This window comes from Xiphias gladius, chromosome 6, assembly GCF_016859285.1.
Source record: "Xiphias gladius isolate SHS-SW01 ecotype Sanya breed wild chromosome 6, ASM1685928v1, whole genome shotgun sequence".
Taxonomy (NCBI): Eukaryota; Metazoa; Chordata; class Actinopteri; order Istiophoriformes; family Xiphiidae; genus Xiphias; species Xiphias gladius.
Genome location: NC_053405.1, coordinates 13575260 through 13590020, shown reverse-complemented (window position 1 = coordinate 13590020; position 14761 = coordinate 13575260). Strand labels below are relative to the sequence as shown.

Here is a 14761-nt window from a genome sequence, read left to right as displayed (position 1 = left end):
GTCATACTATCACAATTCCTTTTTCTGAATTGTTTTATTGAATATTAGACTACATGAGAGCACAGGGAGACAGGATGTTCTCAACTGAAACCGATAACGAGAACACTTTTACTATTTTAAAATCTGTGTCAGCATTTTGGGTTTTTAGTTGAGGGAGAAAATGTCCACAAGACACAAGTGCGAGTTTGCTATTACTTCCTATTATTTCCTGGGCTTTATAGGCCATCTTTTAAAAGTACCAAACAAACATTCCTTTTTTATTTTTTTTTATTTCAATGTACTTGAAGAGATTGCCAGGAATAATTCTCCTAAAATATGGACACACTGTACCAATTATATTCTTACATCTTACAAAACTGTTAATGGAAACAGTTTAGCGCTGAAAATGTTTAAGTCAAGGCTAAACAACAAGAGGGGGCAGTAATTCAGCTTGTCAGAGACAGTATATGATAGGGTTTTAAGACTTGGAAAATGCGCCCGTAATCCCCTTGGTCTTGCTACATCATGTCATTTCTGAATAGAGCTGGGCCAACAGGATTATATCATCATTTTCTCTGACCTCTGTGTGGTTCAGGATCTTCCTCTACTCTCTCATTCACATTCTCGCTCTCTCTTTCTGTCTCTCTCAAAGCATCTCTCTCTCTGTCACCGTACAAGTTTCTCTTCCTTTACTCATGTTTCTCCTGTCTCTGTTTCCTCCTCCACGAAAATGCAGGAACCCATCCACCGCTTTCTACCAGGCTTTCCGGCCTAGCAGATTACGAGGGTCAAAGCCCGTCAACGATAGGTATGAGCTTGGGTGTGTTTACGTGTGTGTGTGGCCTGGACAGGCCGGCTAACCCAGACCCTGCACCTTTTATAACCCAGCACACCTTGCAAGACAATATCAATTTTAACTTGTCATTTAGCTATTTATGGAATCCTGAAGTGCCATTTTTCTGAAAATGTATCAGTAAGTGTCAACAGCAATATGAGACACTGTCATAAATTTGGTTGGAATTTTTTTGAACAAATGACACTATCATTTTATAAAAGTCAAGATAAGATAATTCAACATTCACAATATTATTTTTATAGTGGAAGTTGATTTGCATTTTTTCAATTTTATCGAGGTTCCCACCGTCTTAAGATCCAAGAAGCATTGTTGCACTCACAATACAATTTCCCTCCCTTTTCTGGTGTATAGGCCCTGTGTAAAACCAACTATAAATTTAAAACAATTTGTTTAGACTTTAGTAGGTAAGTTTAATAAACTTACTTAGGTAATTAATAAAAGTTATTTAAATAGCGAGCAAATGAATTGAAACATTTAAAACAGAGACAAAAACCTCAAAATTGTCTCATTATGTTGTAAATACTGTTGCATACACATTTCTGTCATTACTAGGACAAAATCATAGGGGAAAAGAAACTGAATTTATTGCAAAACTATCACATGAAGATTGTAGGTATTGTGTTGTGTTGTGACAGCAGAAATTTCTGTCAATAACTTCATTGTTGCATTCAAAAACTCACATTAATGAATCTTTATTTCCCTTCTCTTGCACACCTTCTCCTTTTGTTAAAAAGAAAAATGTCATATTGAGACAAACTATAGAAATGAAATGACTTGTCAGGCTGGATATATCGGCAGGTGCGACCTGCAGGCAGCGTCCCGGTGTGTTTTTTGACACTCTGATCTGGCATCATTTCAGGACTCTGTGACACTTTGAGTGTCTGCGTTTTTTCCAGTCACGAGGATGCGGTGCTCAGGTTTCTCTTACCCCTAAGACATGTGAAGCACAGTGCCAGGAGGTTTTAGCACTGCAAAAAGAAGATCACACTGAGATAACATGACAGAGGGTGTGTTATATTACTTAATCTTTGCTAAAGTATGCCATTTGTATGCTAAGGTGAAAAGCTGGTGATAACCAACTTGGATTTATTGACTCTGAGAATTGTATTTTAAAATGAATTCTTATCTTTAAAGAACTCATCCTAAAGCCAAAGACATTTACAGTAGAGGTAGAACTGTACTAGTACCTAACTTGTCTAACTTGCCTTTTTGGCCTTTTTGTGTGAAGTGCTATCAGCTAAATCAACGTAACTTAACATGGCAATTCAAAGCGGCAATTTCCCTTTATTCATCACTCAGTCCTCACTACAGGGAAAAATATGGTCTCGCAGCCCAAGAAGAAAGTATTAGTGCTGAAACAATTAGTCGATTAATTGATTATTGATTAGACTATCAACAGAAAAGGATTCAGCAACTATTTTTCATCAGTCATTTTTCAAGCAAAAGGGGTTCACCTTCTCCAATGCGAGAATTTACTGCTCTTCTTTGATTTATATTGTTGTATATTGAATATCTTTAGGTATTGGTCTTGAACAAATTAAGCAGTTTTATTGTGATGGACATTTTTCATTATTTTCTTTTTATGTTTGTGTATGGAATTAAAATTGTTGGTTGCAGCCCTAGAGAGTATAATTGAATCATTTCTGGGTTTTAATTATTATAAAACGTGAGTACCTGTTGAGTAGCATCAGGATAATAGGTAAATGAATCCCAGTCGGTTTTTACTTGGAAGTAAATCTGTCTGTTATTTGCATTAGTCATGACCACTGTTTGTTCCCATGTGCTGTCTCAAGGAAGCTGTTTGAGGTCTTGACTCTCTGCCATGAATTTTTAATTGGCTGTCAGCAAACACAGACAAGGAAACTGTGGAGTTAAGGTGGCAGCAGGCTTTGCGTCCAAGTTTGGTTGGCTCGTTGAGTCATAAGTGATATGAGAATGTCTGAGCAAAGAGCTTCAAGGCAACAGTTCCCAATTTGGGTCCAAGGAAAATTTGAGTAATTTGCTTTTTTGACTTTAACTTAATCTGCCTAATTTGAGCACAATGGGACAGTGTGTGAATTTTACATTTGGCAGAGCCTGAAATAAAAACTTTGCAAAAACGCTGCTCTAAGTAAAATGATGCTATGTATGCTAAATTTCTTACATTGTCCCTGTTGATCAAATTGAGGCGTGCAGCATAGTTTATTTTTGTTTGTAATTGTTATGTCACAGTTGCGATGAAAGGGATTAGTCATATGAATTATTTGAGTTAACATAAATTATTACATAAGTAACATGGGCATATCCTACTAGTTCATCTACATTCCGATGATTCCTACCAGCTGTTCGTAAGTAAACAAAGACAATTAGTGGAATAAAACCGATGTAACTGTGAGTTTTTGTGTGTAGTTGTGTGTGTGCGTGTGTATTGCAGTGAGCATGAGATGTACCAACGTCCGTATGACCATATTCTTAAAAGCGAAACGGGTCAAGATGAGACGCGAATGTTTACGTAAGACAACAGTAGCAGTTGAGCAAGTGTGTGTTTTTGCGGCTGGGAAAAGATGCAGCGCTTCTGTTTGTTCTCCATCCAGCTCATGCATGCCTCTGGGCTCTGTGACTAACAGTGCAGCTTTATGCGAACCTTTTCAGCTAACTGCAGGTAGGCCAGAGGGAGCCGCCTCATTCCACCTCTCTTTGTCCTGAGCCAGCTGTCCTGCAAGGTCGGACTTGCTGGAATTGAAGGGGGCGTTGCTCACAAACAGTTTGAGGGAATGAAGGACAATTCCTGAAAAGGATTGCTTTGTGAAAAATGTAAAACCTCAGCTGGGCAGCGTACCCCCACATCACTTTTGCATAACCAGCCGTGTTATGTTACGCAAGTTTCTACTACGATGTGGGCATCAAACCGTGCTTGCCTATCTTTACTGTGCCAGATCTGCTGTAGCTCTATTGGCTCAAATAAAGGTAAAAAAGATTTTGTGCCTGTGAATAAATGTTCAGAATAAATTTCAAAACTAGGGGTTGTATATCATCCTTTATGTGTGTAAAAATGACATCAACAGTGAAAAACTTTTATGAACATCTTGGTACATATTCAAAGCAGAAAGTAAATTTTAAAAAAGTAAATTTGAGTTGTAAATTTTTGGCCCTGATTGACTGTAAAAGTGGTGCCAAAATTCATACTTGTAACATAAATAGTTGTTCCTCATCCTCAGAGTCTTGAATTTCCCAAGCAGTTATTTAAAAGGGCTACAATGCTGCTAAACAGCCATGGATATTGAAAATTATTTCTGAACATCATTTCACAAGCTCAAAATGTTAACGACCCTTACTTGATCCCATACAGCTCTGCTTAAAACTCCTTTAGTTAACAACAAGAGATACGTTTATTTTAGCCCAACTTAATTACAAGTTACACTCTGCATTTGTAAACATTTTGGGAAAGCACTCTTTTGATCCGCTGAATGGATTCATTGTGAGGCTGTGTCCCAAGTAAAACAGCAGCAGCCCTTTTACTGCCCTCCGTCCACGTTGATCAACTTTATGATTAGGGACAATAAAGAAAAGACAGATTTATATTTGCACTGAGCACACCTGATCGGCGGCCCCACTCAGCCATGGAGAGTTATTTGATCCAGACCAGGTATGCAGCCAGTATTTATGACACAGAAACAAACATTTCATTATGAGGAAAGTTGAACGTGGGAAAGCTGCAGTATCACTGTTGATGTGCTGATAGGAAAGGCCAATTCCAGTGAACTCCTTCATCGGCTTAGTTTGTAATTTCTGAGCAATCTGCCTTTATCATTCACCTTTTTAGATGCAAGGAGGAATTCGTGGATGGAAGTCATAAACATCAAAGATTTTAAACCACTTATGTAACAGACCTCACGTATCGAAGACAGCCCTGTATGGTGGCAACATTTTGATCCGGTCAACTTTATCTTTGGAAACCTTGCTGACATTTGACCTTTTATTTACCTACGTAAAGTTTGCTGAGCACACATGCAGCTACACTCTCACCATCAGTCAGTTGATGGCATTCACACCCTGGAGATAACTAATAATATAACCACAGCCTTCTACTATTTGCCTTTTGAACATCCCAACTGGACCAGCAGAGGGTCAAATGGTATATCCATGGTCGCCAATATAGTAGTTGATTACGGATGTATTGAATTTTTATCAAGTATTGTTGATTTATTTTCTCAATTAATCGATTTAATGCTTATGTCTCTAAAATGTTAGAAAATAATGAAAATGCCCGTTATATTATCCAAAAGTCCAAGGATATCTATGAAAATGCCCAAAACTTAAAAATATTAAACTATCAATTATGGCAAATAAAAGCATCAAATCCTTACATTGGAGGAGCTGGAAATATTTGGCTTTTTTAATTGAAAAATAAAACGTCAACTAGTTGTTCATCAAAATAGTTGTTATTCTTCTGTCAATTGGCTAATTGAGTATTCCTTGGATCTTCAAACTCAATTTTTCAGTCCAGAGAGTAAAAACAGTTGACCTTCTGGCCAGGAACCAATTCTCTAATCATTAAAATAACTTTTAAGCTGCATCTCTCGTGTAACATCAAGTCATGATTGAAGCACATGCTTGGCAAAAACCAGACTGAAGGCCCATTGAAAAACAATGACTGAGACATGTATCAGGCCCTGTGTTTTCGCAGCGTAGTACCTAATGACATTAGTCTGACCCAAACCCTGTACTTCAGAGAGGAAGCGCAAATGAGGCTAAGTCCTTGATCCTGTGATAAATGCTCTGCCGAATACAGAGGCTCGTTAATGGTGAGGTGCCAGGATTTTCCCATTAAAGCCTCAGGAGTAGCACCATTACTTTTAACACATTCCAGTGGGGTCTTAATCCAAATTGAGCCAAACAAGTGGCACAGGTCCAAATCACTCAGGGAGGCAAAGAAAAACTAGTGAAATATGATATCGAGGCACATGGTGCATGCTGAAGATCTGGTTTTAGTTGAACACTGTTTTGGCAGTGATTATTTAAGGCTTGAGGGCCCCCTGCCTCGGATCCCCCGCTGTGTTTGCATATGGAGTTTGATGGCCATGTTACACTGTGGCTCTTTATCACGTCTTCAGGAGCAGGGTGGGATGGCTCGGCAACCATTAACAAACATCCCTGCCGGCAGCTATTTTAGCCCCTAGACAGGCTAAAATAACGAGGTCTTCCGTAACCCGTTTTAAATTAAGAGTGATGGCTAAAGCTCATCCGCTGTCTCAAGAATTCAGATCTTATCCTTGACTGTATTAAGCCCTTGAGGGCCTTGATTCCTGCTCATGCTCCCTGTCGTCCAGTTCACTAGCCAAGACATCTGCTAGCGGTGCCCATGTCATAGTGGAGGACAGACTGGTGGTCTTTGGGCGAGTCACGTAGCGACATACGCAGAACGAGGCGATGTTTGTGCACAAGTCTGCCGATTATGCAACAGGCAAGGGTGCGAGTTGGACAGGTCCTTTGAGATATTTGTGAGGAAGCTCTGTGGCAGCAGACGCACCCACTCATGAGTCTGATTTGGTGCTGGAAAAATAAAACGTCAATCTCCAGACAAGGGGTCCCTGAGGTGTGGCGTATTTTGTTTAGTCTCTATTGGGTCAGCATAGACCTCCCCTTATGTAGACGACACCTCCCAACAGTACAGCATCCGAAAAATCCACCATATTCGGAGGCACATATTAACATACTTCCAGCATCCTGCAATTGTCATTATCGTTTGAAGCTTTTCAGTGCAATAAGGACATAAGAAGTTAGTCAAAATTCCTTTCTTTTTAGACGATTGTAGTTCAAAATGCAAATTAAAGTATGGGGAGTTTCAAGTGTGCATCACCAAATGCCAAGTATTGAGTGTGGATTGCGTAACTTGTTTCTCCCTTGTAATTCAGGTTTCAGGTTATTTGTTTGGATCATGACAGGCATGTTGATAGTGTTCCTATTTTCACACATCTCGCAATACAGATTATCATTTTACCCACGCTGATGGGAAGTGGAAGAACTTAACATGGAAGGATTACACTGCAAAAATATTCACTTTGAATCTTGTGTCCAGTTTTAAATAAAAATTAACAAAAAGAAAATTTCCCCCTTGAAATGTTCAAAGAGTTTTCTTGAGAGAAAGTATCTCAAGAAATAAAAAATAAAAATTGGTATTAGACTAAGATATATTCGTAACATAATTGATCTCCATCAAAAAAACCCCAACTTTTTTACAGTGGCGGTTTCCATGGAAAACTGGATGTGACTGCTGCCATGATCTAATGTGCTGTATCTAACAAGATAGGTAAACATATGGGGCTCACAGGTCCCCTGTTGGGAAGGTTTTCTTGCAAAATACTGGTCTCTTTGTTATCAGAGAGGGGGATTATTGGTCGACCAAGGGCCGGCTTGGTTGGTTGCAGGGTAATGCATTTAAAAAATTTTTTTTTTTTTTTTTTAAATCTTTTCAGTAGCTTAGATAGAAAAGCCACTTTCAGTTCTTTGAAAACATGTTACATTTCCATAATCACTTGTATCATTTGGGTGACACTACCGAGTGAGTTAGTGATTGTATTGAAAGCTTCAGTTGTTAGATGAAAATAACAAATGTGAATGAACGCAAGAGTCACAGCTGTGACGACAGTATTACTGAGTGATTTTTGCCTCATGTACAAATTGATGAGGTGTTTCTTTAAACAACAAACTCATTTGCCAGCCAGCTTGTTAAAGGTCTTCATAGAATGGAAGCTTCTAGGTGATTTCTGCTTTAACAAAGTGTTCATTGTGATCAATAAGGGAAGACAGGACTGAACTGCTCCTGCCCTGCGCTGCACCGAGAGTCTTCACTGAAATTCTGCGCCCGAACAACCCGAAGCATCCGCTGACCTCCTCTGGTGCAGAAGCTGAACTGCACCTTTTTCAAGACGAACAATCAGAGCCAGGCTAAAGCAGGTCTCTGCATCTGAAAGAGGACAACAGTGAGTTGTCAGTGAGCACACTCCTCTGTTGCTACGTCCCCCGCCCTCCAGCTATTGTTTTGAAATACACTCACAGAGGGGGGGGGGTTATCACTGAGGTCTAATTTATTCAGCTGCCTCCCCCCACAGTGAGTGTTTGTATGCTTTGGGACGGGGACGTGTGCCGGTGCATCTGTGCCCTAATGGAGGCACTATAAAACATCATGTGACAGACGCGGAGAGATAGAAGAGGCCACACTTTGCTCCTGCACGTGTCCTATATGATACAGAGCCAAACATAAAGTCAGATTCAATGGTATATCTCCTTTCTCCTGAGTAATGTGCAGCGTGTGAGCAGGTGGGAGCTCTGTGTCAGACTGGAGACATGCTGATGATGAAGAACTGGCTGTAGCTGGTATCAAACCAAACACCTTGTGGTTACAGGACTGTTTTGATAACCAGTCCTCACCGAGGAGCTTGCCTGTGTGTTGTCCCAGCATGATGGAGGCTCCGACACAGATGTCTGGGTTTGGAGGCGCTGGCCTCGGGGCCGGAGGTGTCCGGAGCTGGAATGTGCTGCCTTGTGGTCCTGCAGGCTTGTTGGGGGCGGGCGGGCCGGCGGGCGGGCCGGCGGGCGGGGGGGACAGTGCATGTGTGCAGGGAAGGCCCATGTTGAGGTTAACACAGCAAGAGGTCCTTATATAAACCACCACATGTCTTCCTCTGTGAATAAAATGTACAGTTCGCTTTGTTTTGCTTGGACACCGAACAGCAACAAATTAGTTTAAGCCTTTTTTTTTTTTTTTTTCCTTGGTCTCCCTAACATTTCTTGTAAGTCCTTCAGGTCAGATCTCCCAGTCACTTGATAAGCTTATTTGTTCCAACCTGCACGTTTCTTGTTTTTTTTGTTACTGATAAAAACACATTCCGGCCTCAGCTCCTGGAGACTCTTCTCTCTCATTGCCCCAGATGTGTAAATGCTCAGTTCAAAGGGAAGAATGTCTCCTCCTCGCGTTGTTTATCAGACGACACATCGGAGTGAGACGCTCTTCGCGGAGTACATCTCATCTGCCCTGCTGTCATCAGGGCAGTGTGGATCAGTCATGCGTGGATCTGTCATGCTGTACATCATCTCCACACTGCAGTTAAAATATTTTTAGCTTTCTGGGTAATTCGACAGTAATTCAATGGAGTAGAAAAATGAGCTGGAATTTTTTTTTTTTTTTTAAAGTCTTACCTTTGCCTCACATACTTTTTTTTTCTTTGCATTGCCCTGGGAAGGAGAGGGGGAGAAGAGGAAAGACTGTAGAAATGTGGTTCGCGGCATTACCAACCTGATCTACTTGCAAAGCGCATGAATTCACCCCCCTGCTGATTTCGTGTGACCTGCCATGGCATCTCATGACATTAAGACATTAGTCTTAATGTCAGTGTGACCAATAAAAACTTGACAGTAATCTCATTTCCCCTTTGAGTTGGTATCACTTATATACAGTTCACGAAAAAAAGAAACCATCTCAGTCATCTTTTCACACTAATTTATCATGTCTCCTACACAGATTTAAGCGCTTCAAATTACTTTTGCTCGAGAGCTAATTGAAAGGCCACTGAACGGTTGAGGTGCGCGGAAACGTGACCGAGAAATGCACGAAAACTGTTGTGGAGAGGAACTTTGAAACCATTAATTGGCTCATTTGTTTGCAAAGAAAAACACACTGCCAACATTTCATACCAACAGAAAAGAACGGGGGGGGCATGAAAACCTCTCTGTCGGTACACGCAAAAACCGCGCTTAATCTTTTAATAAGTCGTCCTGCGCCTCTGCAGCGGCAGTGTCTTTTTTTTTTTTTTTTTGGGAGACGGTGGCAGCGACCGGTGCGACCTGCTCGAGAGTCCTCCCGGGAGTAAACGAAGTGGAGGCGAGAGGAGCGAGAGCCTGAACTCCGCCCCCCTCCCCTTTTGCTTTCTCGCCATGTGACCGAGCGGGGTTTTAAGACTCGCTCCGCTCCCAGGCAGACAAGAGGCATCCGTGTCTTCACACACACACACACACACACACACCCACTCAGAGGACTAGTATACCGGGAACCTTTTGGAGAGACTTTGAGGGGAAAAAGGGAGGAAAAGGAAAAAAAAAGAAGAAGAAGAAAGAAAAAGAGAAAACGCTAACATGCGCAGCAAAATGAGCTACAGTCTGCCCTACTCGCCCGGAACTTCTCCCACATATTCGGGACGTTTGATGTGTTACAGAGCGAGATGCGGCAGGTAAAAGACTTTTCTAAACGGCCTCTGTCATGTGCTCTACTGTCGGATTCGTTGACTCTCGGGTGGCCTGGGTATCTGGGTTTATTTTTGCTTGCGTGTCCTTTTTAGAAGATGTATTTTATTTTTATTTTTTTATTACTGCCTCTCATATACTCTGTGAATTGCGATACTTCAGTGAAAACTTCGTGGCTTGCTCCTGCTGTTCCAACTCAGGTATTTCTTCAGTGGGACTCGAGGCGCTTAACTGGTGTGATGTGCGGCGGACTGTTTCTCTGCCACCGCGGGCACAGCTGACATCCAGTCCGCTCCGTGGCCGTTTGCTCTCGCTCCGCGGCCCCCGCACGCGTTTTTGCAGTATTTCGCCATCAGCTGTTTTCGGTATGCAGGCCTCTCGGTCCTCTCTCTGGCTGTGGCACAGCAGGAGGCTTTCCCCTCAAGTGTCGCGTCTGTTTTGGTGTGTGTTTTTTGTAGTACGTGCAAACACACACTCCCTCACCCCCACCCACCCTCACACCCACCTCGGGCTGCCCACGGCGCGCAGTACGTGCGCTCCAGCACGCAGGCTGTAAATGCCTGGATACTCGACCGGGGCTCCACGGCGATGCTGCGGCACCGTTTTTTGCTCTGCAGTGTCCTACGTGCATCTGCGGGACTTAGAAGTGTGGCTGCTGAAGCTAGTTGAGTTTTTTTTTGTGCAGTTTCACAAGGTCAAGCTCCATCGGATTCACGCGCCCAAAATACCGCGTCAGTTTTGAAAAGACTCAACCACGTGCATATGTTTCACGTAAAAGTGAATATTTGACATTTGGTTTCCTTCACTGTAATCACCCAAAGCTCCGACGCTTGTGCATCTAAGCGGTGGGTCGGTCCGGGAAAGATCTTCTCTCCGTTTCTGAACAGTTTAAGTCGCTTTACCTCTTTTTCCTGTTTTTTTTTTTTTTTTTTTTTCCCCCCTTCTCAATGAACTTATCACATTAGAGTTAAAACTCCCTCCCAACATCGTTAGTCTGTTCGCACACCACGCTACCTCTCACGCCCCGGATTCATATCAGAGCGCCTTCTGGCGGCACGAAAACGCCCCGGTCTGATTATTTATTTTAATTTATTTGTCTTTCCGTGAGGTAAACTCCGAAACTTGGCATCGGTTTGTTGTATGAGGATCTGTTGCGTGGCTGAGTAAGTTGATCGTCTTTTGTGTTTTTAAAGTGCGATCCGTTTTTTTTTTTCTATCTCTCGGTAGAAAAACAAGATGTTGCGCTTCCCCGGGGTGATTTGTGGATAACATTTTTAACACAGCTGCATACGCAGGACAAGATCAAATGTGGGCTGGTTTTTTTTGTTGTTGTTGTTTTTTTTTAAATTGATGAGAGAAGTCATGTGAGGTGCTTCGATTGTTGCTGTCTAAATGGAAATCCACACTTGATGAAGTTGAGATTGTGGCTCCATATCAGTGTCACTTGCATGACGATTGTGGGCCACGAAAGTCCCTCAAAATAAAGTTAAAATGAAAACAAATTTTAAAGGGAACTCTCCCTCATCTAGGACGGGTGAGACACAAGACAGCATTGTGTAGGACTTCGGGGTTTAGCCTCCTTGATTTTAGTGTGTGGTGTCTGTGGTGAAGGCCAACTGTACCTCCAGTATATTGACATTATCAGTAACGTAGAGGATTTTATGGCTTGATGCAGAAATGTATTTAAAGTAAATGATGTAATAGAGGGAGGCGAAGAGCCTGTGCTGAAAGTTTTTTTTTAATTTTGAATTTTAGTCATGCTCCAGGTTGTGAAATAGTACTGAAATATAACAATTTCTTCATCAATTCAAAGGACCTCTGTACGAGTTGGGAGCTGACTGGCAAGACAGTGGAGTGTTTAGCATGAGGCAGTTTTCACCTCTTACCTCCTCACTCCAATGCTTTTTTTTTTTTTTCCCGTGGAAATCCCTTGTAAGGCAATTAGCACAGTCATGCTGACTTTTGTGTTTTAAAAACAGTGCAATGTCTGTAACATCCCAATTTGCCTTTAATAGCCCCAAACATTGGCCTTCTGTAGGTTTTGAAAGCATTCATCTGTGAACCTTTCTCTCAAGAGCGCTAAAACCTAGAATTTAAAAAAAAAAAAAAAAAAAAATCTTTGGTCCGTGTGTATGTACCCGCGCTTGTTTTTGGAAAAGGATGAGATTTCAAATCGGTTCATCTCAAACTGGAAACAGACATGTCAGAAAATACCCTGGGGGGGGGTTTTGTTTTGTTTTTGTTTTGTTTTTAACCTCAGAAGAAGTACCAGTGAAATCTCTTCGGTCACTTTCGTCACTTTAAAGGACCAGACTTAGTTTGTGAATGTGAAAGAGCTGATATCAGTCTAAAGCGTGTGGTTGACATGAAATCGGTATCTTGTGGTAACTTTCTCTCTCTCTGTCTCCACAGTGCGCCTGGTGCCAGCGTCGTAGCCATCGACAACAAGATCGAGCAGGCAATGGTGAGTTTTCCGCAGATGTTAAAATTAAAACAAACGTGTTTAAAGTGAGACACATTCAAAAGATCACAAACATCCTTTTTAAGCTCTGAGATGACATTTTTTCTTTTTCTTTTTCTGAGGATGGGATAAAAATGTTTATGGCCATTTTTTTCTTTCTTGAGTGAGCGTCAGCTTGTGTGGTAACTTTAGTTTCCCATGTCTTGTCGTCTCTCAGGACTTGGTGAAGAGCCACCTCATGTATGCTGTCCGCGAGGAGGTGGAGGTGCTGAAGGAGCAGATCAAGGAGCTGTATGAGAGGAACTCGGTGTTGGAACGCGAGAACGCCGTGCTCAAGTCGCTGGCCAACTCGGACCAGCTCAGCCAGCTGTCCAGTCAGCTCAGCCAGAGCAGCAGCAGTTCGCCGCCGCTGCAGCAGCAGCAACACCCGCTTGTCACAAACACCAACAACCCCCCAGTTCACCACGAGGGGAGTCAGAGCGTCCCTCATCAGCCCAACATCAACTCGGCGTGATCCCCCTTCCCCCAGCACACACGCTCAAACACAGACCTCCCACGGACAGGAGTGGAAGATCCTGTTAGAAAAAGACAACTACTACTACCGTCCCCTTAGCTCCATAAAGCAAAAGCCTCGGCTCTGCGTTCAATATGCTCCATTTGAGGAAAAATCAACAGCAACATCTTTGTTTGCCACCAAGAGCCATGCTTCAATGTGTGCACGCTGCCGTCACCGGGCCTTCACATTATTAAGACATTTAACACCCCTTGAAAAGTCTTTGTTTTCGGCCTGTGTTTGGCTGCAGGTTTGCTAAAAAAGGAAGGAGGGGCAGGGGAGCCGGTGCGCACGCATGCCGTTCTTGTGCGGGAGACGGGGGGGGGGGTCAAAGGGCACAGAGGGCTCGATTTGTTGGGGCAACAAGTGGTGGAAGAGGATGGTTCCCCTGCAGGGGTCCGGTATGGTGGCAAGGGTCCTGTAAAAACATCCGGCAGGGACCGTCTTCCCAGTATCTCTACCCCACATCAGTCCAGGGCTGGAAGAGGCCAGAGAATCGAGGGAGAAGTGGGGGAGAGGATTCGTCCTCCTCGAGCAGAGGAAAACGCCAGCGGGCGTCTCGGCATGAGCGAAACAAGTCGAGAGCCTCGGCTTGTTATATGCTGCAACAAAAGCTTGTGTTGTTTTCTCAGAGCCACCATACTTTGACATGAATCATAATACTTTTTTTCATTAGTTCAGTTTTAGTATTTGCATTTATTTATTTCAGGGCTGCTATTTTCATAATGTAAATGAACAATGTCATGGAGATACTTATTAAAAACAAAAAGAAACCTTTCTCTTTGGTCTTTTGGTATTTTAGAATCTGTCAGGTATTAAATTTGGTAGTCTCTTGCAACAAGTAGGTCTCAATAAGTAGGCAATAAGTTCCATTAAAGAAATTTCTCTTCTCATTAAATAGTGCTAACACTAAAGCCGAGCTTGCATTAGGTGAAATCCAGGTTGAATGTATATTTTGTAAAGTGTAAAGTATTAAGAGCGAGGAGGGCTTGTACTGGAGGACACCTGTTAAGATATGAAATATGTGATGGGATGTTTCGGTAAAGAAAACTATTAATTTACTTTTTCTAGACTTTGTCAAAACAAAAAATAGAAATGAATTAGGAGGTTTGGTTGGGGGATGAAAAGCTGTGAAAATTGTTCAACCTACTTTATAACCAAAGACGCAAAGCTGTGTAAAATTTTTTTTTTCTGCCCCCCTCCCCCCCCTCCATTTTTAAATGCACACTTATATTGTTTTCTACTCTCTCCATCCCTATATTTTGTTGCTGTTTTTGCATGTTCTGCATGATCTATAATCAAACCACTTTCTTACCTCATGTTTTTATCCGGCACTCTTATCTTTCAATCAAGCTGTCAGTCTGTGAATGATTGTGAGAGGATTTGTGAAAGAGAGGGGGAACAATGGGCAGAGAGGGTGGAGTACGTAGTAGAGGGTAAGAATTAAAGATAAATAAATAAAAAGAATGGAAAGGTGTCTGTGTAGGATGGAGGGAAGGGACTTGTGCAGAAAATAGTAAGAAAAGGAGCCATCTTTTGTTTCGGTTTGTTGAATTTCATTTGCAGAGAAAAGGTTTTGTTACATTGCAAATTTTAATGTATTTAATAAATGCAGCGTTTAGATTTTGATTGTAGTGTACCAACACTTTGCTTACAAAGAAAAAAAAAAAAAACTAGACGACAATATCCACAA

General features: G+C 42.0%; 1 protein-coding gene across 3 annotated transcripts in view; it reads left to right on the top strand.

The window, feature by feature from the left end:
- tsc22d2 (TSC22 domain family 2) overlaps positions 1-14741 on the top strand; it is a 35135-nt gene extending 20394 nt beyond the window's left edge. The window contains exons 2-4 of one of the 3 annotated variants that reach the window (XM_040128683.1): positions 716-787; positions 12467-12518; positions 12733-14741. In XM_040128683.1, the coding sequence (XP_039984617.1) occupies positions 716-787; positions 12467-12518; positions 12733-13029 (421 nt within the window). In that variant the 3' untranslated portion in view covers positions 13030-14741. Of the gene's footprint in view, positions 1-715; positions 788-1569; positions 1597-12466; positions 12519-12732 lie in introns of those variants that run through there. The other 2 variants (XM_040128684.1, XM_040128686.1) reach the window with 2 other exon arrangements.
- The last annotated feature ends 20 nt before the right edge of the window (positions 14742-14761 follow it).